The 24,974-nt window shown below is 36.5% G+C and overlaps 2 protein-coding genes across 3 annotated transcripts; one reads left to right on the top strand and one right to left on the bottom strand.

The window, feature by feature from the left end:
- Positions 1-3,605: 3,605 nt before the first annotated feature.
- Positions 3,606-11,111, top strand: LOC105198986 (aquaporin AQPAn.G). Of its 2 annotated transcripts, none has more exons than XM_011165863.3 (5): positions 3,606-3,884; positions 8,417-8,674; positions 9,111-9,395; positions 9,705-9,914; positions 10,897-11,111. In XM_011165863.3, exons 2-5 carry the CDS (start codon positions 8,417-8,419, stop codon positions 10,936-10,938), a joined length of 795 nt encoding a protein of 264 aa, XP_011164165.2. In that variant the 5' UTR covers positions 3,606-3,884; the 3' UTR covers positions 10,939-11,111. The 2 variants fall into 2 exon arrangements, with proteins under 2 accessions (XP_011164165.2, XP_011164169.2); XM_011165867.3 differs by having other exon boundaries at positions 10,736-11,107.
- Positions 11,112-13,815: 2,704 nt separating this feature from the next.
- Positions 13,816-21,619, bottom strand: LOC105198977. Its single transcript, XM_011165852.3, is given in 3 exon segments — positions 13,816-18,805; positions 18,807-19,156; positions 21,030-21,619. Coding segments are annotated over 3 exon segments (3,543 nt in total). The 5' UTR covers positions 21,183-21,619; the 3' UTR covers positions 13,816-15,765.
- Positions 21,620-24,974: the final 3,355 nt, after the last annotated feature.

The following is a 24,974-nucleotide window of genomic DNA, read 5'->3' as shown; positions in this document are numbered from 1 at the left end:
TATATATATATATATATATATATATATATATACAGGGTGATTATTAATGAATGTCCCCACTTTTTACCGTAGAAGCATGCATTTATAATTTAATTTGTAATTTGTAATATAATAATATATTAGAAATATGTATCCGTCGGTAAATCATGCTCCTATGATAAAAAGTGAGGACATTCATTAACAATCACCCTGTATATATATATATATATATATATATATATATATATATATGCTTTTCATTTAATAATATAGTCAATAACAGTAGTCTCTTCCTACTTTCTTAATATTCTTCTGTTGCAAGAATTTTTTGTAATTTTTGTTTTGTTATGTCTAGCAAAAGTTTCTTCTTCACGTTCTCCCATACTAGTCTTCTCTTGCCAGTTGCAACGATGCGTGCACTTTAATACACAATAAATATGCACACTTGCGGTTGAGCTGTATAAACCTTGATTCAGCGCCCAGATGACAACGCGGCCAAGATCTCAGCTGGTCGGCAATGACAACAAATTCTAACAATACGACTCTCTTACGCGACATACGTGCCGTCATGTTAGCATTATGCAGCTCCCCGAGCACATTGCCACTTCATGTTGCAATATTTCTCTCCCTCCCTCCCCGTAGCATCGTGGTGTAATTATAGTTCCGCTTTAGACGAAACAATATACGACTCGAAGAAACGCTTTGTTCGAAGCCGACGCTTAATTCTCCCCGATGGCTAATTGGCTTATTCGTAGTAGCTTTGCGCGTCTCTAGGATACCGTAAAAGCAATGACGAACAAAACATCGCGTGTTAATTCCGCATCATTGTCGAGGTTACGTCGTATCAATCATCGTGCGAACAGATTCCACAAAGAGAACTTTTTAATACAAAATACTTTTTAATTACAAAAAATTACGAATGCTTCATTTTTGCACGTATTATACGCAGCTGCGTTCTAAAAGGTGAGAACAAGATATCTAAAATAAAATCGCAGCCAATTCCGTGAAAATTTTTTAGACATTTATATAGCAAACGTTATAAATTTTATATACCTGCTATTCGGACATGCACGAGCGCGAGATTCATCATCGGCGGATATAAGGATGATTGCGCGGGATGAATCGCGTTTCGGATTACACAGATCAATCGAGAGAGAACGGCTACTTAACATTTTCTTGCGCCGCGCGGCATTCGCTACCGCCCCCGCGTATTTCCGAATGCCGATTATACGAGTGCATCAATTGTCTCAATGATACTTGGCTTACTCACGCGATTAATTTAACAAGACAAAAGGGGAACACATTGCGCAAAATGGTACGAATATTTCATGAATATTGACGAGTTCTGCATAAGAAAATTTTATATTCAAAATATCTTTTTTAATCTTATTTGCTATTCGCGTTTTAGGCAAAAAGAAAAACAAATGTTCATAAAGTTTGAAAGTGAATTTAGAAGTAAATTTAGAAAAGAGAAACCAAAGAACGTTAAATACATAACAAAAATAAAATTAAAAATGTTACTTTTGAGGGCAAATTATTTATCAATTGAGAAATCTTAGACCGAATGGAAAACTACATGGAAAAAGATAAATTATAAAATTAACGAAAAGAAATTAAATTGTAAAGTTTAATCGTAGGTTAAGGCTACAATGAAATCATCTTGCTCCGAGTAGTCGTCGTCGCGGTTAGGTGATTCCCCCTTCGTTATGCATCGCGTGCACCGCAAGGAAGTACCGTTGAAACCGTACTTTCCTTTTCCTACCGGGAAAACGCCATTTCCGATTACACGTCTTAAGAAAGGTACGATCGAAGGTGCGCCAAAGGCAAAAAGGCTATTTGCTGCTGCAAGAACTGCGCCGCTGTTGTTTCTTATCTCCCCGTTGCAAGTTATTTGAAATATCTTTACACTTGCGTATATTTATTTATGCCTATGTATGTCAATGTAAAAGTAGTATGTTGTATCAAAATATTATCTATATATATATATATATATATAATCTATATATATATATATATATATATAAAGCACGTTGGATTTTTTTCAACTATTTAAATGCTCGAGTCTTTCACACTGAAAGAAAGAATTGTAGTGGTGGCATATATGAGGAGGCAACCATACAAATTTTGTTAATGAAATTATAATATATAGTTAACGGAATTATAATATATAGTTAAGTGAACTATATTATGGTTATTGCAACTTAATTAATAGTTAAGAGAATAAATAAACTATATTATACATATGATATACTACAACTATTTTTTATTAGTTCTCTTAACCATTAATTTAGTTGCAGTAACTATAATATAGTTCACTTAACTATATATTATAATTGTATTAACAAAACTTGTTAATAAAAAATAGTTGTAATTACTATATTATATAGTATATTACAACTATTTTTTATTAATTCTCTTAACCATTAATTTAGTTGCAATAACTATAATATAGTTCACTTAATTATATATTATAATTGTATTAGCAAAATTGTTAATAAAAAATAGTTGTAATTACTATATTATATAGTATATTACAACTACTTTTTATTAATTCTCTTAACCATTAATTTAGTTGCAACAACTATAATATAGTTGACTTAACTATATATTATAATTGTAAATAATAACAAAACTTGTTAATAAAAAATAGTTGTAATTGCTATACCTATTATATAGTATATTACAACTATTTTTTATTAGTTCTCTTAACTCAATTGCAATAACTATAGTATAGTTTACTTAACTATATATTATAATTGTCTTAACAAAATTTGCGTGGTTGTCCCCTTACAGTTGCCACCACTACAATTTTTTCTCTCAGTGCACACGATGAGGTCGCCTCAAATCAAGTTTCGCTTCTTCTCCTTTCATTGCAACCCTCCCAAAACAATCGCATTTTATAGTGGACCGGCGTAAAAATGATTGTAATGCAAATGCCAAGAGGCGCATCGGAAACAAGCCTAAATAAGCAAGTGTAATCCAGACCGTAAAACGTACTTGTCGATGACACTTCACGAGACAAGTTTTTCAAATAAAATTCTTTAAAAATTTAGATCCTTAATCACGATTTGATATTCATTTGATTGACCTAAAGTTGGAGTCGTAAAATCTTTATTCTCAACGTTGCAAAAATTCAAACATGTTTTCATAGTTATAAACTTCATTGTCTTGCGAAAGACAAAAGTTTTTTTTTACAAACTACAGTAATAATTGTCTCGCATTTATGTAAATTGTTCTTTCAAATAATCCCCCGTTTATTCAAGATTGATTTTATTCGAGCAGACAATTAAATCCCTGAGAAATTTTTTTTTAAGGGCCAAGTCTTTTTAACCGCAAATTCCTCGACGCCGCTTGACTCACTCGTCAAAGTAACTCAATAGAGTCTCTCGTTTTATGCGAAATTTATCTTACAGCCGAGATCATTAACCGCACTTTTATCGGCGACACGTTTCCGGAAATATTAAGTCCTCTCGCGCGTAAACTTCTTATTTATCAAAATGTGTATGTACATACGCATTTCACGCGTGGACTCGTCCACGTTGTTTGTGCTCGTGCACTCGCCACTTTTAACCGCGATACCCCACTACTTTGCTGTCCGCCAGCCTGCCAGTCGGTAGAATTACTACAACGGATACCTATCTCTACGTGAGGCCCGACCGGCCCGAGAGCCCAGCTTGCGACAGTTGTCGCTCGGTCGCTCTCAGAGAGCCATCTCGGCTCCCGTCGCAGATCAGTTCCGTTCTAATAAAAGGATCTTCGGAGGCATCTCAAAGGATTCGCAAGGAAATCATCGAGTAACCTTTTAACGTACTTCCAAGCACTTTCAAGGGTCTCTCGGAAACTCGCGAGAAGCTGCTGACAAGACTAGGAAGAATTTATTAATTAGTTGGCTGCAAGATTTCGGGGTGAGTCGAGAATTCATGTTTGTATTTACGTATATTTTTTTTTTTTTTTTAACTTCTTATTATGTTTATCCTAACAATTTATTTATGAGCATATGATAATTTATTCACAACTTATTTGCCGTATATTGTATCTGTTCAATTGAATCGTGGAGTAAGTCTTTTTACTATGAGGCATAATGAAGAAACGTAATAAAAAAATCAAGACTAGTTAAAATTTAAGAACAAACTACACACGCTAAAGTCAGTTGGTATCTCGAACTTCACGTGTATATATTTACATATGACGGCATAGTCTGTCGGAAAAGCTTTGGTACAAGTAATAACAAACATTGTAAGACATGTCGGGGGAGCATGGCTGGATCCATATAATTTCAACCGCCTCGGAGGCACAAATCGCGCTACGATAGTCGTAGAATCAGACGTTTACGGTCCGAATCAAACTAGCATTTAACGCAACGTACGTATGCCAATCATGGTGTCTAGTAAATACGTGACGTTCATACGAACGTGTTAGCTATTTTCGCTACTTTATCGTTGTTTTTACGAAAGTCATGCGCAATGTTTTTCCATTATTTATAGTATCGCCATCGTTCGCATACTCGATAAGCACACGCGTCGCAATCACACTTGAGATTAGATTTTGAAAGAAAATATCATAATTATCCATTAATAGAAAAAATTGTTAATTTTATATAAATTATAACAGTCTTTTGCAAAAAGTTTTTATTAAATAAATAATTAAATAAATTATTCCCTTTTAATCGGTCGTGTATTTATTAGTATGTAATATTTTTGAAGTGTAGCCAGTTAGATTTAATTAAAAATTAAATTAAATTCACTTAAAAATTGTAATCATTGTGAATAAAAATTGCAGAGATATAAATAAAAATTTTCATATAATATATATACGCAAGGGAAAGTAAAATAATGAATTAAAGACTAAATTTAAGACTGAAGAGAAATTAATTGAAGCTAACGCACCTAAACATTTCAATTCAAATTTCATTTCCGAAAAATCTTGAATTTCAAAAAGATAAAATTCCATCGTTTGACTTGAGCCGAATTAAGCTTTCGCCGATTGCGACGAAAAGGCTCTTAGCTTCGGTCCAAAGTGGAACGAATGGATCGCCAGTCGGACATGGTCGATCGTTGATCGATCCTTTAAAGGGATCGAGAAAGAGTCGTACAGTATCCACCGCGAAACAGAATAGAAAAATAAAGTGAGCGGAGGGGAAAAATCCCGAGAGTCCGTATAGGGATAACGATCTCTCTAACGGTCGCCGATAAATCACTGAGGATCTAACGGGTGATTTATGCTTCCGAATCGACCGGTCTTCGCTTTCGCGGAACGATCGGCAGCAATCGCGAAAGAACGTAGCCGAGATGAATTCTCAGACCCTCATGAACGGAGGGGAGTTTTATTGCCGCCAGGTGGAAGGCGATATCGATAATCGCACGACCCTTTTTTTTTGTTCGCCGTCGAATGTAGCGAAGCGTGTGAAAAGGAAGCGAGAAGGGGCGGTATGGGAAAATGGCAAGAACTCGCGACAGAAAAACCGGAGGAACGAAAACGCGTTGTACTGGAAACCTCCGAAGTTTCTGTTTATAGAACATTCGCGTTGCACCGTTTCTGTTAAAACAATCGTTCGATTGTTGAACGATTGGAATGATTGATGCTGAGACTGCCCAGCATGGAAAAAAAAAGAACGAAATCGAAATATTCGAATTTTGAGACGATCACAATTTAAAACGCATACAAACTTTAAATAAATAATTATAAATGTAATTATAATGAAGTAAGTATAACTCGAATTGGAAGACTTCTTTAAATATTTTCGTGTGTATTCAGATAAGGATATTTAAAAAAGAATAATAAAATTAATATAATTTTTTAAACATAATTCATAAATATAAAGTTCAATAACAACAATAATAAAAAATATACAAATACAGTGATAAAAATAAACTGATATTGTATGAATAAAAGAGAGCACGCGATATCTCCGAAGCAAATTTTTTTTAATCATTCCCAGAGAGATTCGCGTTTTAATAACGTTTCAATAACGTTTAACGCGCAGGGAACTGTCGGCGTAAATAATAAATAATGTAACCTGTTAATTCAATCTGTTGGCGTACGATTTGCCGCGAACGTAAATTCGCGTTTAATTAAAGCTCCGATAAAACGCATTTGCAAAAGCATAAACTCCGCGCGAGCGCACGGCAATCAAATAAACAAAAGGAAGAATAAATAAACGATGGGAAATAAAGGGATTCGACTCAATTTCGCAAAATACCAGACGCGTTGTCGCACGCCTCTATATTAACGTGCGAATGATAGCCGCGCCTTCAGAAGTCGGTGAAATTGCCGGCCTCAGGCGGAATTCATTAATTTAGCTAATGCCGCGCGGACGAAATGCAAAAATAACGGCAAAACGTCACACGAAACTTTGAAAAGAGAATATGATAAACGACGGTATATCGATTGTCGATGTCCGAAATTTTTGGAGCATCGAATTGCGGATTACGCAATTATATAGGCGTCATTTTTCGACTTAAGAAAGATGAACTTGAGGTTCGTGAAAAAAATCCTAGGGTTAAAATACTGAATTCCAAGGCATCTTGTATAAAAAATCGCAACTTTTGTTCGCTGGGCGAACTAATTAACGTTATCAGTAAATTGAAGATTACGAAATTAGAATTAATATTTTTATAAACTAAAAATATTTAATTATTAAAATATTAATTATTATAAACGATTTCTTGGCGCTTCCCAGATAGCGCGCAGCGTTCAAAAAGAATTCATGTTTATGTCACCAATACTGAGTTCATTTTGAAATGCAAAGAGAATTCTTTTCCTGACTTTTTCTTTCTTTTTCCAGAAAAAAAAACATTCTTTTTACATTTCAAAATGAACTCGGTAATGGTGACATAAACCTAAATTCTATTTTTAATCTTTTTGAATTCTCTGTGCTATCTGGGTTACGATGCTACGTAATCGCGAAAACTGGGACTGACGAACGATTGGTGCGACTCGTATAAGCGCATCGCCAAATAAGAAATCCGATTCATTTCGGGTCCGGACTTTGTGACGGCGAGATTTAGCAAATCGACCGCGTAAGCGACAAATAGTTTTATGACAGAGTCGGGCGGACGCGAAGGAAGAACAATCTCAGGCTGTGACATCATCTCTAGGATCGAATCATCTCAGCTCACGACTTTAGTAATGATGCCTGTAATTGCGTAATCCGCCAGATGGCATTTTTGGAAGGGAGGTCTATTGTCCCTGACGACGGTTTGCTGCTTGTATTTATCGGAAAAATCGCGCGATGAATAAATAAAAACATGACGAATGAAAAGAATCACAGTTCTGAAAGAAATTCAAATAATGTGTTAAAAATAAATCCACAATTTTCAATTTTTCTTGGATAATATACTAAAGAAAGAGATTTTCAATTACGTTCGCAACATCGTGATTATATTCGAAAGAAAATTAATTCGGGATGCGATATTAGAGTGAGATTAATAAAACTTACGCATGTGTAATAAAATGATTCTTTTAGAATTAGTTTCATCGAGATGAATATAATAATTATCGTTCTCCTATTATTCTAAATATTGTAGATATATTGAATTGCATTTAATTTGCAAATAAAAATAAATTCGTGATTTTATTCATGTAACATTAAAAAAAAATGATTTGTTTATTCGTTAACTGAAAATGATGTACTAGAAATATCACATAAAAACAATTCTTTTTCATCAAAACAGGCACTGATTTTCAATTAATCGAATTCAATGGTTTTTTTTTAATATTATTTTTATCTAAAGCTCTTTGTCGTTTTGAAATTGTAATAATTCGAAATTATGTACTTGTAAATTATAGTACTGTATATTAATGTTTAATTATACGAGCTCACACTTCGATTGGAAAAAGAACACACAATTGTATCCGTAATTAAAGCGCGTAGGTGACGATTAACTAGCTTTGGCGCGATTAGGTAATTCGAACCAATCGTTCGAGGCGAGAATGTATTATAACGATCTACATACGTAATGCCTGTCGAAGCTTTCGACCTGACGCGCTCGTAAAACGCCACGTCCTCGATCTAAATCCACCAGTCGTCGACGTCGCCACCCGCTAAACGCTGCTAAAGAAGCGAGTGTTAAAGCTCGAAAAGGGAGTCCACTCTAATTTCGAAATACTTAAAACGCTCTTATTCATTCACATTTGCATGTAACGACGATCGCGAATTTTTCTCGCTCGAAAAAGTGCATAAATAACAATTCTGCGTCTTAAAATCTCAATAGAAAATTACTTAGCTTAGCACAGCTATGAGGGAACCACATTGCGTCAGTTTTATAATCCCGAAGCAATTCTCGCCATTGTTTTTCTTGCCCCAAAATTATATTAAAACTTTTGGTCATTTCGAGATAAATATCTTTGTCCCTTATCCGACTAATATACATCTTTTTCATGACTTTTTTTTCCCAAATTTTATTGTTTACTCATTTTTTATGTACACGTCTCTCAGATGGTGAACCTGAAGAACGCCTTGGGTGCCGACGAGCTCACCGACAAGAAGGTCGGTCTCCCTCGTGCCCTTCTAGCGGAATTTCTCGGCACCCTACTACTCAACTTCTTTGGCTGCGGTGCCGTGGTGACCGGAAATGTCCTCACTATCGCCATGGCCTTCGGCCTGGTGGTGGCGGGCGTAATTCAGGGGATAGGTCACGTTTCCGGAGGTCACGTTAATCCGGCAGTCACGTGCGGTCTCGTCGTCATCGGCAAGGTAGCGATTTATACACGTTTTACATTGATATTTACATTGAATGAAAACTAGTATTTTTACGTTGTTTCCACAGGAAGCTCTCCCAAATATTTGTTCTATCTAAAATCTCTGTAACTCTCAATCGGTCTCAATCTCAGATTCATATGCAATGCGTGTAACGTGTAAGCCGAGAATCGTCTTATCATTCCGCAAATGAAATCTATCCTAAAGCCCGAAGAAATCGATATCCCACGATGAAAATCGATCATCTATAAGAAAAAGAGCTATCCGGATGATCAAAACAGATCCCACAATAATCCTTATTAGTAACCGAGCGCTACTAAAATTAATTACAGTTTATCCGACTTATTTGATATTTGTTAAAGTCCGTTTTTCAAATATTTCTCATCGGTAACAATGACAATTGCGGTAAGGAGATCCTGATTCTTGGTCGCAGGTGCCAATTATCAGGGGCATTCTGTACATCGTGGCGCAATGCGCGGGCGCTATCGCGGGCTCGGCGATCCTGAGGGCTCTCTCGGCCGACACGATGGAGGATTTCCTGGGCGTGGTGAAGCTCTCCCAAGGGATCAGTCCGGTGCAGGGATTCGGCGTGGAGTTCTTCCTCGCGCTGATCTTGGTGCTGGTAGTTTGCGGGGCGTGCGACGCCGCTAAACCGGACAGCAAGGGCATCGCGCCTCTCATAATAGGCCTGGCGGTCACCGTTGGCCATATCGTCGGCGTATGTACTTTGATTCCGATCACAGACACGGTTCCTACTTATTTTACTTTTTTTTTTTTTAATTAAAAAATTTAATCAAACAAATCCGTTTATTTTAAAATAATTACAGCCATTTCAAAATGAATATCAAAATTGAATTGAATTACGATTGTTTCAATGGATCCTAATTAAGAGTTGAAATTGCATTTGCAGTTTAAAATTTGTAGTTAAGTGAATAGTTCCTAAAAATTATAGATCTTATAAAAAGTTAAATCTGTTTTCCGTTTTCGTAATTATTTTGCGTCTTTACAACAATTTTTTGATAATCAGGTACCGCGAACGGGTGCGGGAATGAATCCGGCGCGTTCGCTGGGTAGCTCTGTGGTGATGGGCGCCTTCGACAACCACTGGGTTTACTGGGTAGGTCCGATTATGGGCGGTATCGCCGGTGCACTTATCTACGTGCATGCAATCGGACCGGCCAAGCAACCGGAAGTGCCCGCCAGGACTTACGCCTCGGTCGCAACCGAGGAAAAGGAGGTATATTACACCACAAAAATTTGAGATCACTTTCAGACACGAGTATCGAAAAATATCCTGTTGCCGAGATCTCATATAAACAATTTTCTTTTTTTCCATAAATTTTTCGACAAATCTTTCCACCTTCATGGGGGAAATTCCTTAAATATCTGTAATACAAATTTTCCAATTTTCTTAAACCTTCTATGTATAAATAAATAAAAGATTTAGTAGCTGTCAATTTTTGTTTTAAATTGTCAGTGTCTGAAAATGGTTTGAACATATAATTTCTAGACAATACAATGTAAGTCTGGCATCTTCCTATGTATTAACAAATTTAATCCGCATGAAAGTCGCTGCACCGAAATAAAACGCATTAACTTTCTATTTATAAATATTATTTAGTAAAATTTCGATATTTTGACAATGGGACTTTATTTCGCTAGTACGAAATAAATCGCTTATTCGAACCTTGCAAGGCAGAATACTTAATTAAAAAATAAAATCATGCTCATCCATTCATGCATGATAGTAAAATGCACTCTTATCTTATAAAAATTAAAATAAGACATTTTTAAAGGAAAATCTTATTCATACTAATTTTTCATATACTAATTTTTTATATATCTTCATATAATTAAAAAAAGAATTAAAAAGAGATAAAACAATCATCTAGAAATTTTTCACAAAACGATGGAATGCAAGACAGTCTTGTTTTTTTTAATTAAATTTTATTACTCTTTCTTTAATTCTTTGCAAAGTCTCGCAAGGTGAATTCAAATGCACCATTTCTCCCGGAATAAGACTTCCACTCTAAGCTCAGAATCGTCTCTGTCCCACAGAGGTTCGAGTACATTGACAGCGGACGTGGCGGACTTTAAGATACACGAAGATGTCCAGACGTACAAGAGCGATTTAACGATTCGCCTGTAGAATAGAACTTTCGCGTAAAAAAAAAAAAAAGAAAGGGAACAGCGAACATAAAAGCGACCTTGTTTTGCAGCTCCAGAATCTTACCAGCAGGAAAAACGCCAGTCCCGCTTGACGTTCTAATCGACTTTCTCTGCCAACTCGCCAATTGTCTTATATCAATAATGTGATAAAAACTATCAAACGTCTTTTCTGTAAAAACCGCACGTGTATTTCAAACCTGAAGTTTATGAAATTGCATTGCTTTCTAGCGAAGTGATCTTAAAAAAAAAAAATAAAAAAAAGCGATTGTGACGTCGATTTTTATTGATCGCTGAGGACGATCTAAGAACGCAATCATCCGCACTTTAAAATAAAATGTACAATTTTCTTCATAATCGAATACAATTAACAGTTTCTAAAAGTTCAGCAACAGAAATATTGATGAAATTTAAAAATGCTTCTGACAAGAAATAATTCGAGAAATAGCCGCGAACAGGATTAAAACTAAATGACTTAAATTGATAGATGGATTTTTCTCAAAAAAATTCTGGATTTTAAATAAAATATTAATATGTTAAGAGTTTTATAATTTTGTGTGTGTGCGTTCATAACACATAATTCATAATATATTGGACAATTAAATTTTTAAAAATTTGATTGTGTACCGCGTTCTGATATAGGTCGTCCTGCAATCATGAAAGATAAGAATGTGAAGAAAGCCAAAGAGATCTTTCGAAATATTTCACTTGCCGATATCTCATGCCACATCGGATGACGCATAGTCGTTCATAACACAAGATATGCATTTTGATAAAGCCTTTGATAATTATAATCGATCGACCAATATTTGGCTAAATGTGTCTCTGTGCTTCAATCAATAATACTTGAAAAATAAGTCACGCAACTTTCGATCATTTCGCAATAAGATTAACGCAAATTCTCGTAATTATTACGCGTGAGTTAATAAACAGGTGATTTTCTCTCGATGTTTTATACTCCATCATCGTAGATACTCTCTAAATCTCTCGAAATATATATGCACGCTTATTAAAAAAATTTGTAATATATTTGATTAAACTACTAATCTCTTAAAAGCATGTTACAGAAACGCAACTGTTCTTAAGCGTAATCATGACTTTTAATTCATCATATATATTTCATACACTGACAACGAAAACATGCATTTCATAAATAGAACTACTCGTAAAGCGGATCCTAGACGCTCAATATTACTGCACAATATTTGAATATTGCACGATATTATTGATCATCTGGAAGCTATTTTGGGTTTGTTTTGCTATTTGTTTTGTCTTCAGGAATATTGTACTATATTACTGAGCGTCTACAGGCCGTTTAAGAAAAATATTTATATATTAATAATAATATAATCATCATAGAGTACATAAATATTATCATAAATGTGAGCATTATATGTAATGTGTTGTACGGAATAAAATATCTACGTTTTTATACAAATCTTTCCAATTATTATTCTACATCGTCCAGTTATCATCAACGATTATTATATCTGTGTGTATATATGTGTAATTATTATATAATTATGTAAGTAATTCTTACCTCTTTCTCTCTTTGAATTACCTGTTTGGATATTTGTTTGAAAGAGGATGGGACGGAGAAAAGGGGCGCAATAAATATCGCGAAGGGTTTTCTACACTTACACACTTCTGTATTTTATATATGGTTCCAAATATCTTGCAGAGTATCAGATAACCTACGTGTTATCGTTTTTACTAGTTTAACGAAATAATATTCTGAATATGATTACTGTAAACGTATATCTATACTTCATTATTTCTTATGTTCCCAACGTTATAAATGTTGACTTGCATAATCAGAGTCCGTTGCACCAATAAAAAAAAAGGAAAAAAAATATACGCCGATTATTCTGCAATTATTCTAAATATGCAAGTTTGAAGAAAGAAAATTAATCGTAGATTATCTATTGATCGTCTTGAATTCGTTAATCGGAGCAATCCGTTAATTTCAATCAATTGGGATTGTAAGTATGGCCGCCTCAGCAAAGATGTTCCACGTCTATATTCATACTACACTCTTAAATAATGAATATGTAGTATGAAAATAGACGTGGAATATCCTTATTGAGGCGGCCATAGTTAAAATCCCACTAATAAAAGCCGGTTAGCTCATTGTAACTACAGCACAGAAGCTTGCAGAAATATACAGCAACGTTGCAGAATGTTGCTGCAACATTGCTGGAATATTCTATAATATGGCTGCTGTGCCGTATGGGTGAATCCGCGTTTTAAAAATATTAACAAAATATATTTAAAATAACCAAATTATTTTTAACATTTGCAAATATTAATGTAAGTATCTTGCAATGGATTAAACGAATTGCAAAGTGACATATGTAAAAATAGGAAAAACGGCCTAATTGCGACCGAGTTGAGGAATTTCGAGCGAATGACAACCGGTTGGTGCAACTGGCCCTAGCTACGTACTAATTCTTAATGCTAAAAAAAAAGACGAATCCTATGACTGCGTGATCAAGAGGATCGTGACTTTTCTTTTGTCCTTTTTGTTTTGTTGTCAGCGAAAGTGAACGCGAAAATGAAGGAAGTCGCCAGGAGGCACAGTATGTACATATTTCTCACAGCTGTGATACAGTTCGCAAATCGGGGCCAATAAAACCATTCGGTGGCTGACCATATATTTACAATTGTCCTTTCATTGCGGATGTATCAAATGAAACAATAATATGTAAAAACAAAGCGAACGATTATAAGCTCGAAGCTCTTTTCCAATTTAGAAAGTGTTCACTTCGAGAACAGCGTAAATTAAATTTTGCGATATCAAGGTATGATAAGATACGGTAGAGAATCAATACGTCAGAATGTTACAATTTTCGAGTTAGTCCTAGGAAAAATAATCAAAATAATTGTAATAAAAGCTTTAAAATGTACAATAAGTATCCTAATGTGTTAAGAGATCTGACCACTAATAAATTTTTTCAAAGTTTGAATTTTAAGGCTATTTTTTTTTTTTTTTTTTTTTTAATAAACTTTCTACAATTTTAAACAAAATCCTACGCTTCACAATAGCTGCTAAATTTGTTTACGAGAATTTTACCTTTTAATTTCGGATCACTCTTGCCCCCGAAAATGTTACACTCATCCGAATTTTTAGAGCTTACATTTTATTCAACCTCTTAAAAAGTTTACAAATTTGTAGTTTAAATATTGTCTATTATATCTTTAAAATATAAATTATTCTACGTAGTAATTTTTTTTTTAATCTTGATTTTCTGCGTTTTAGATTCTGTCGAGACGGTCAGATCCCTTATATAATTAAAATAATTAACATTATTCATATTCGCACTATAAATGACTCGATCATTTTTATCTTCGTCAAATCCATTATTTTTGGACAGAAAGAAAAATGAAAGATGAGCATGAGAAATTTAAACGCGATCTTGATGAGACGGGCATAATTCGCGTTCCAAACGTCAATAATACCGAACTTAATTATTAAAAAAATTGCGAGTATGTTTTAATTTAAAAAAAAATGCAACGATATTCTTTCGTAAAAGTGTTCTCGTACGATCGTTTTTAATATCTGTTATCAAAGTATATGCTTGTTACCGCCAATTTAACTCGCCGAGACTCTCGAGATTCTTGCGCGATTGGGAATTACTATTCTGAATATCAATAGTATTGAAGTCGAACTGCATTAGGATAAGATTCTCTTAGTGTTTAACAAAATAAATTAATAATTTTAATCAAGAAGCTTTCTTAAAGTAAATAAAAATAGAAACTCAAAATAACAAACTAAATTTAAATTGCAAGATTATAGAGTTCAACTCTAAATATAAAAAAGATTTTTAGAGCCCTTGTCGTGAAGTAAGCAATATTTTAATATATTATAAAATATATTTATAATGTGTATATATCTATAATACTTATAATATACAGGGTGTCCCAGAATTAGCAGAGGTCCTTTTATGAGTGGATTCTTCGGAATGTTCTATGTCGAAAACCCTAATACAAAAATGTCGAGCCTATATTTTTTTAATTATAAATAATTAAAGTTGTCCAATTGTAGCGCCTAACATTTGTGCGCTCAGGCACATAACAACTTTAATAATTTATAATTGGAAAAGTATTATAGTTTCAATATTTTCATATTGGGATTTTCGAATTAGAATATTTCAAAGAATACGCTCGTAAAAGGATCTTTGCTAATTATGGGAAACCCTATATAGTAATAATAAAAATGATTAATAATACAATATAATATTAATATATATTATACTCTGTAATCATTAAAATAATAATGTGACTTTAATGTGTGTGTATATGCGCGCGCGCGCACGCGTGTGTGCGTGTATTCAAAAAACTTAATTTGTGTTTTAATTATTATATAATAAGTATTTAATTTTTAAGTCAAAACTCAAGATATATGTTGAATTGAACTTAATTCTTTTATCCTTTCAATTACGATGCGCACTAAAAACCATTTGCCATGTGCGGAATGTAATCGCATATATATATGGCTTTTTTTTAAACGATCGGAGATATATTACAAATAAAAGGCTATTTTTTCTGATTGTGTATATGCCTTTTGTAGTTAAAAAAAAGTACTAAAAAATACTAAAACATTTTCGAGATTTACTTTTAATATTAAATAACTCAAACACATTTTACATGCAAATTAATTTTAATGATGCAATTTTTTTATTGCTTCATAATTACAATTGTTTTTTTCTTAGTCGACCTCGATTGTATATCAATAATACGGTTCAAGGTCGAAATATTAATATTGTCGTTAATTAAATTGAACGATTAATTTTAATACCATCCAGTATCAAAATTAATTACCAATCGTGCAAGAGACCTCAGAAATCTTACAGCGAATTCGAGATCATGATTTTTACTTGGTGCAGCACCTCGACTGGGCAAAAAAAAAGACAAACCTCCTTTCAACCCTCCATCTGCGAGAGTTTATCCTCCAGGCTGTCCTGACTATCGTTAGTATCATTCAGATTAATAGTAGTATTGTCCTGCGGCAACTCAATAACGGAATCGTTCAGATTGTCAGTCGCCGATTTCCGGACCTCCAGCATATCATCTGACGCCTCAAAGATCGAAGCAGTCTCAGAGAGATCTTGATTATCAAGAGCAGTATGGGGCTCATCAGGCTGACTCTCTTGCACTTGCACGGCGATCACCTGCGAAGGCTCCTCCAGTTCCAGCTTAATCACTGTCTCTTGCGCGACCTCAACTTCCATCGCTGTTTCCTCTTTGATATTTTCCGGGTTTATTACGCCATCCTGATCCACCCTCTCGTCGACCTCCATCGCCGAGACATCGTCGATCTTTTGTTTCGCGTTTACGTCTGATGTTGACGCCGCGATACCGGAAATTTGCGAAAGATTACTCAGAACAGTCTCCTGCATCTTAACCACGTTGTCAGTAGTCTCGAAAATACTGCACAATTCGCGGCTCATCTCCTCCACTTCTGATGTATCGCCAGGTTTCACGATCATGTAACGCTTGTTTGTATACACCTTGTTACTGGCGACTGTCGGAGTCTTCTTCACAGTAGTGCTACTTGTTGTAGTGCTACTGTTGCCGCTTACTGTCGATTTTACCGTCATGCTCTGGACTTCTTTCTGAACATTTTCCAATGTCTCCTCCACGACTGGAGTCACATCTTCCTTCTCAGTAACTTGATCCGTTTCGTCTTTTTCTTCTTGGATTGGGTTGTTTTTTGTCAACTCCGTTTCTGTGTCGTCATTGTACTCTCGTTCCTCGTCATATATACTCTGTTTCCGCTTCACAAACACTCTCTTGAGCGGTAGCTGCTGTTCATCTTCAGACTCGTCGTGTCGCTCCGGCAACATCTCGTCAACCGCCTCGTAGTCCTGCTGGGCTTTCCTCGCTTGCAACTCCTCGATCTTCAACCGTTGCTGTTCCACTCGCTTCTCCAATCGCTCCAACTTCTCCTTGGTTTCCTGATCTTGGCTCTGGGTGACCACTTGCGTCTTTTGCGAAGCTACCGCACTCTTCGGCGTGCCGCTACTAGATGATGCCGTAGTCTTCAGTTCGAATTTCTCGTTTAAAACATCCCCTCCTTTTTGACGTTGTTCCGCGGACTGCAATACCGCTTGTACTAAATTTTGACTCTTATCAAGCGGTCGCTTCACCACTACACGCTTCACTACGTTACCGGTCGGCAGTTTTGCCAGCTCCGCGGGATCTATCGCAGTGCCATCCGGATTCATGATAACCTCACGAGTAGTGTCACCTTGACGGATAATTCTACGAACGATCACTCGTTTCACCTTGTGCGAGCCGGGAGTACCGCTCAGGGAAACATCCCCATCCTTGAGAGCAACTGTACTGATTGTTGGTGTGCCTTCGCTACTGCTTCCTCCCGGCTTCCTCAACACAATTCTTTTGATCACTTTGACGGTGTTGACAGTCTTCGGAGTGGATGCCGGCATCTCCGTCTTATCATTGTCCTTGGAACTCTCCTGGGAAGCGCTCTGGGATCTCGTCACAGGTGCTGGCGATTCTTTAGACTGTTCTTGACTGGCGTTCTGTTGGTGCTTCAGCGGAATCTTGTGCTCCTTGAACACCGAGGCGACAATTTTTTGCACTTGCGCCTCGGTCTCATCCAAGCGAGAGTCCCTACTCTTGGGACTCTCCTCCTTGTTCTGCGACGTCGTGGCACCTTTCGAGCTGTTCTGAGAAGAGGAGCTAGTTGGAGTGGCTTGCGTCTTCGCGACTTTCGGTTCTTGAACCTCGCGACGCTGGATAGGCATCAGCGTTTTAATAGTCTTCTTTACCATGTTGCCGTCTTTGCTGCGCACATACACCACCTTGCGTTCTTCCTTTTCTTGTCTCTCGGATTTCTCTTCCTTGTCTTCCGTCTCCTCTTCTTCCTCCTCCTCACTCTCGGAAGGCTTCGCTTGCTTCGGCGGTTTCGGTAACTTTTTCACAATGTACGCCGGTGGCTCGTAATCGTCGTCCCCATCAGTGTATTGTTCTTCCTCTTCCTCCTCATCGGAATCTAATTCAACATTTTTCTTGGTATCAGGCTGCAAGCCGTCCGGACCCATTTTCTCACCCGCTTCGATATGTTGCTTAATGTGAGTGACATAGTCGGCGCGATTACGACAAGATTCTTGACAGACATCGCAGGTGAGACCCATGCCCGTGCGCTTCGTGTGCGTTAATTGATGCACCTCTAGGCTCTCCTTGCGTTTAAACGCCTTGCCGCAATCCTCGCACACGTGGCGCTTCTCTACCGAATGTGTACGCATGTGTCTGGTCAAATGATGCGACAGCAAGAACGTGCGCGGACATAATTTGCACATGTACGGTCGATGACCAGCATGGGTAGACAAATGCCGGGCTAATTTTGTGCTGGTGTGGAAGGCCTCTTTACAGTAATCGCACACGAATGTCTTGTCCTCATTATGAAGCATCTCGTGACGTTCCAGGCCCTGCTTGTATTGGAAGCGCTTGTTGCAGATGTTGCACTGGAATGGCTTTTCTTTCTTGTGCGCCGAATCCTCGTGCTTCTCGAGTTCCTCCGTGGTGAAGAACTCGCGGTCGCAATGCGTACAGGCGTATCGCGTTTCATCTCTGTGCACCTTCTCGTGACGTTGCAACAGATTCAACCGCGAGAACTGTTTCTGGCAGATGGAGCAAGAAAACGGCTTTTCCTCCGAATGCGTGCTCATATGCTTACTTAGGTCATACTTGGTGAAAAAGTGTCGATCGCATTCGGTGCACTTGAAATTACGATCGCGATGACCGCGTTGAACGTGCAGCAGTAGAGCTTGTCGCAGAGGGAAGGTGCGATCACATAAATCGCATGCGAACACTCTGATCTCTCCTGGCTCTAATTTCCTCTCCTCCTTGGCATTACTCACTTCCTGCTCATTCTCGCTGCCACCGTCCTGCTCCTCTTCGTAAAGCTCCTCATTGCTCGTCTCCCTTTGTTTTTCATGTCTCCCTTTGTTTTTCATTTTGTCTCTCTCTTTCTCTTTCTCTCTCCCTCTCCCTTTCCCTTTCTCTGGTCTCACGTCTCTCTCTAAGATCTCTGCTCTCGTTATCAGAGATGCGTTGCTTCTTAGAGACCTCATTGTGCAATCTAGATTCAGAGGATCTCTTGATACCGACCTCCGTCGGCGGGTCACTGGGGATGGGAGGGAAGGGTCTCGGCAATACTCCAGACAAGGGATAGTCCCTCAACGCCTCGTCGGCCTTCTTGCATTGCAGCTTGAATTTGTACGAGCGGTCCAGATTCCAGCGACACATGTTGCAAATCATCTGCGGCATCCCATCTGCGGCGTACACCTATCGAGAATAAGATACGACGGATCGTTAGCGACATGCTTACCTGTCGGGAATCCGTAAAAGGAGTTTCTTCGGCGTTGGATGTTCAGGAGTTGCAGGAGAGGTTTCGTTGGATTTGTGTAACTTTTGACTTCATAAGATTTTGTAAATTCAAAGTTACTATAAATCTTGTAAATTATCCACACATATCACTATAAATATATGAAAAACAAAAATATGCGTGTATAATCAATATAACTTTATACAAGAAAATGTGTAATTTAAAACTTTGTTCATGTACTTTGTACATTTAAAAATGGATAAGAAATAATAAAACATAATACTCGTATTACATCTGAACAAAAGATGCAATGATGGAAAAAATAAAATATAGAAACAGAAAATATTTTCCTCAAATATTTTTATCTAATCTATTTTCAAAAAATGAAACATTCTTCTTGTTTACAAATGTATATTGTATAAGTTCTTGTAAAACGTTTAAATAAAATTTATTTATATATTATAATATATAGTGCAGTAAGGATATAGAGATAAGATAAAATTTCATAAAATTTATAAAATATGTATAATAATAGAAAAATGATATGTAAAGTGGGTTAAAAGATTCAACATGGATAATCTCTTTGATTTCTTTCTTAAATATTAAATAAATAAATTCAATTTTCTAACGCATGTTAGATAAGTCTTCAGTTTTCATTTAAACACAAAAAATACACAATAAATATTAAACGATTAAAGTAAAACGTATGTATACACGAATGAATAAAGTATTTCATCAACAAATTATTAGAGAAAATTTTTGTAAAACAAAAAATAGATAAAATCAGTATCTTATATAAAAAATGGAAACTTTCTTATTTAACGCAAACTATATCTACTAAGGATGTATAGTATAAAACATACCGTTCCTGCAAAATAAATAAAATTTGGAAATTTGTTTAATTATTAACACTTCAAATAAACTATAATATATGAAAGCTGTGCGAATAAGATATTTCTATTTAACAACATATTTTTAACATAATTTCTTTACTCTACTTGTTATTAAAAATTAAATTATTTTTTACATCAATCTCAATTTTTTTGTGCAAGTATATTAGGTATTCAAGATGATTTATATAAAGTTTTATTATGATTGTTCGTTTAGTTGTCTTGTAAGTAAATAAACTCGGTTTACTTTACAGAATTGATCTCTGCAATGAAATTTTACACAGATCATCTCGAATATTTAAAGTACTTAAATAAAAAAAACCAGATTTTTAATTATATTTTTATTAGAGCGCACGTTTGTTTCTTATTGAAAATAAATTTTTATCCAGAGAATCGTTACCACATTTTTTTCTACTATCAAACGCAATATAAAACAATCTGTAATTTTTCCACACTTTTCTTAATATTTTAAGAAATGTCCTATACATCCTTAAAATAAACTATTGTTACACCCGTGCCGGCACGACGAGGAACTCCGGAAAAAAAAAAAAAAAAATATCGGGAAAGATACACGCGGGAAACACAATCGTCAATCAAACGTCCTCTGCTCGCGATCGCTGGAACCTTGACGCCGCGCGCCGGATCCATCGGCAATGTCACCGCCTACCCTACTGACGTCGCTGCCGCACGAGCGTACATCAACTGGTTCCGCGAGCAACAACAAAGCATCCCTCGAGCCGCTCGTCCCTGCCCCTTCCGCACCAGCATTCTAACGAAAGCCCCGACGTGCGGGGACGAAGGAGCCGGGAAGTCGCGCGAGCGTGTTCCCCTCGCGGGTAACACTCGCCGAGAACGGAGCGCTAGGTCGGCCCACCTCCGGCGGTCGATGTCGCCGTCGCGCGCGCGGCCCGTTGAGGGTATCGTTAGCGGCGGGGCCACTCACCTCGATGGCGACGCAGGACATGATCTGCAGCGCGAGCGGCACCTGGAACGGCTTGTTGTGGTCGCGCTCGTAGATGAAGCTCAGCGGCTCCGAGTCCGACAAGCAGAATCGGCAGACGCGCCGCGAGCGCAGCGGAGCCGGCCTATTCTCCATGTCTGCCGGCGTCTCTTTTCCTCTTCTTCTTCGCCTCCTCCGTCGCCGCTGCCGCCACCTCCTTCTCCTCTGCCTAATTCTTCCTGCTCGGTAGCGTGTTCCGATCGCTCGTTCCTCGCGCCCGCGATGCCCGTCCCGCTCGCTCTCTCTCTCAGCCGCGCTCGGCAAATGCGCGCGATTAATTATCTCGCGGAGCGACTCTGCCGCCCGACCACCGAGACCGTACGAAATCCGCGGACAACTCACGCGGCCGTTACTTCGACTCACTCGTCAGTTGCTCACTCGTCCGCTCGCTTGGCTCGCTCGCTCACTCGCTCACTCGCTCAACGACGCCGAGCGTCGGTAAGCGTCGAGAGTAACGTCGCCCTGCTCTCTCACCGGAGAATAGCGAGTATGTACGCCACTTCGTAATGGCGGAAGAACGTGGAACAGGCTGGCCAAAAGCGCGCGCGTCGCCTCCGCTGCGTAGAGAAGACGCCGTCGTCACTTCGCACAGTGGCGCCGAGCAAAGTGTCGCTTGGACACGTGGCGCGGATGAACCGCGCGACCGGTCGAGTGGAGAACGCGTTTGCCAACGACTGGCCACCGGAGCGATTTTAGTCCAATGCCTCTTGGATAGATGACGCGCCTATATTCTTCGATCGAGGGACCCCGCGAAAGAATTAGACAGAATTTACATCCTGCATGTCGAGATTACGTCGATAAGAGTTGTTTACGTTACGTTGTTTACGTTACGAATCTTTTTTCATGAAGATGATACAAGCCAATGTACAAATTATTTTAAACTGTATAATGTAATACAGAAAAAGGTAGTCAACTTATACAATACAATTGTTAATATGTATTTGAATTTAGTAATAATGAAATAAAAATATTAAGTTAAATAAGAAATTAAATTGAATAATATCAAATTAAATAGAAAAAAGAAAGAAAATTTTCGTTATTTCTGATAAAATCTAAATCTTCTATTGTATGAGCCGTGATGATTATTGTTTACAAGAATGTCACATAAAACATAATTTATGTAATACATAGTTTACATTATATACACATATGCGAATTATATTTTACATGTAAATGCCTAATCCTGACATTAGATTTATAAATTTTTTTGCATTTCTTGAACGTTTTTTGACTATAAATAAAATAATATCTATATATACGCAAATTAAAATTTTAGAGAGAAAAAGAAAATAATATAAAGAAGTGCAATTGAAATTAACTATTTTTGGGCATATAGTAAAAAACTTTTTATCTACGAGAAATTAACAAAATGGATAGAAAAAGCTTCCATTTTAAACAAAAACCATTTTCATTAAATGGCAATGAACACAATTGTAGAAAATTTATGCTTCACTTAAAAAATGTCCAATAAAAAAAGAAATAATAAATGTTCCCTCGTTTTCTTTCTTTTCTTTTTTTGCCATTTAGCGCATTGCAAATAGTAATAGTGAAAAATAAATCGATATCATGATCAAACTTGCTACGATTTAAACTTCATGCGTGTCCGATTATGACACGTTTTTTTTATGCACATTTTAATTTTGATATGCATCTTTTAGATTTTGAAAATGTTTTTACTTTTCTAAATAATTTTACCCACGTAAGTACAGAATTTGAGAAATGTGGCGATTTTTGCGTAAAACGCAACAGCAGCACAACTGCGATCTGGACGCTCTTCGTCGGAATATCGATACCGACGTGCACATTAAATCGACGTGGCATCTACTATAAAGTTTACAGGTGGATCCTGAATAAGGTTCTCGACGATTGTTGCGAGAAATCGCTTACGAAGGACCAAACGCACTGATTGCGCCGAGAAGAACATTGAAGATTCAAAAGATTTTGCATCGATTCTGCGATTTTCCTTGCTAATATAGATAGCAATTTTCATAAGATTTAAGTAGAAATATTTTCTATTTTAAAAATAATAAATATTAAAGTAGACAAAAAGAAAAAGAATGCGCAAATCATTTCTCTACAATTCCCCTTATAAGTTTAAAATCGCAGGTATATATTTTTATTTAGATTTGATAAATAACAGTTACTTTTGTCTTTTTTTTATAATTTGTTTATATTTTAAACATAAAATTTAAAATATATGTTAAGTATATACAATAATAACATAAAATCCGACAAAAAGTTAATAATCTGACAACTCCAAATTTTGTATTTTTAAATCAGCGTTTAATTATCTATTCATTATTTCTTAGATTACATTAATTTTAAAACTTATTTTTTTATTGACCAAGTGATTTCATTTTCTTTTGTCATTAGACCTCACGTGTTTAAATTGAAGTTAAAATTCATTAAATAATTAGTATTAGTGAGCAGATTTCCCATCGATTTAATGTCGGTGTTGATATCTCGACGAAGAGGATTCAGATTACGATTGCGCTTTACGCAAAAATTGCTCTTCTCAAGTTCTTTTTTTGCGCAAATAGAATTACAGTAGAAAAAATTGTCATTTTTTAAATTTAAAAGATGTATATCATCAAAACTAAAATGTGTTTTTAAAAAAAAATGTGTCATACTCGGACATGCGCGAAGATTAAATAGGAAAGAAGTAGAGCGATCTAAGATAATTATCATAGATATATTAGCGCGAACATTTTTCTAAAGAAGTTTCTTTGAGAAATCCATCAAAAATATTTATTTTCCAGATATTTTCCAGTTTGTGCTTCGTCAATTACTTCTTGGAGTTGGGGACTAATACGTCGAGGCTTCCGAGGACCATTTCTGGCTCTTGTAGTTCTGATTCCGCCGAACGTAATCACCAGCGCAATCAGTTTCTATCAAGACTCCAAGAGCTTGCGCGCATCATGGAATCATTCCAGCAAATGATATCGCAACGTGCCAAGGTTCTGCGGGACGACGAGAGAGAAAGGAGGTGCTGGCAGTCGGGGCGAGCTAGTGGTCGGGGACATCGTCCTGCTGGAGACCGGCGACCGGGTGCCCGCTGACATTAGGGTCCTGGAATGTCAAGGTGAAGTGTGTGTCCTGCCACTACGTCACGTGTAGTCTTTTTGTTTTCCTTAGATGGAAAAAACAGGCCTTTCTCCTCGCGCGAACTCGCGCTCACGATTGAAATCCGCGACGACTTTTCGCTTTGCCCCGTCTTCCGTCGAAAGAAAGTCGAGAGAAAAATTATTTAAATAATATATACAAAATTATACAAATTTATCGAGATGTAAAATTAAATCTAAAATACACAAATTTTTTTAACTTTCCGCAATCAGTTTTACCTTTCTCCTTTATAGATGATTGAATTAATATTTTATCAAGAGTCGGAACACGTGGCAGAAATATGCTAGTACTCCAGGTTTTGAAAATCTGGTCAGAATGGCAAGTCTCTGCAATCGCAATGCCGAGTGGGCACTGATATCCAATGACAAGCTTTCACCACCGTTAAACAAAAGAAAGGACTTGGAAGACGCCTTGGATGCGGCTTTATTGAGGTGCATGGAGAGCCTCGTGAAGAGAGAAGTCAATTCCTTCAAGAAAGATTATATATCAAAGTAAACAAGTCTGAAGAAATATTTTGATTAAAATATTAAAGAAAATTTAAATTTAGAAAGCAAGTAAATTCAACTAAAATAAAAATTATTACCTTTATTTCCAAATCTAATTTAATATACTATATCAATTTCCGATATCCAGGATTGAGTAGTAACTAGTTAAAAAATTCAAAGTTAAATAATAAAATTAGAAAGTTAATAACTTTTAACTTAATTTAATTAATTTTCAATAATTTAATTTTTAATTTTAAGTATTAAATATATTTTGATTATT

The sequence above is a fragment of the Solenopsis invicta genome, chromosome 14 (genome assembly GCF_016802725.1).
Source record: "Solenopsis invicta isolate M01_SB chromosome 14, UNIL_Sinv_3.0, whole genome shotgun sequence".
NCBI lineage: Eukaryota > Metazoa > Arthropoda > Insecta > Hymenoptera > Formicidae > Solenopsis > Solenopsis invicta.
This window is presented reverse-complemented; position numbering and strand designations above follow the sequence as displayed.

Coding starts and splice junctions, on each gene's coding strand:
- LOC105198986 (XM_011165863.3), top strand. CDS start 8,417: ATGGTGAACCTGAAGAACGCCTTGGGTGCCGACGAGCTCACCGACAAG. Junction 8,675..9,110: donor GTCTCGTCGTCATCGGCAAG/GTAGCGATTTAT, acceptor TCTTGGTCGCAG/GTGCCAATTATCAGGGGCAT. Junction 9,915..10,896: donor TCGCAACCGAGGAAAAGGAG/GTATATTACACC, acceptor CTTGTTTTGCAG/CTCCAGAATCTTACCAGCAG.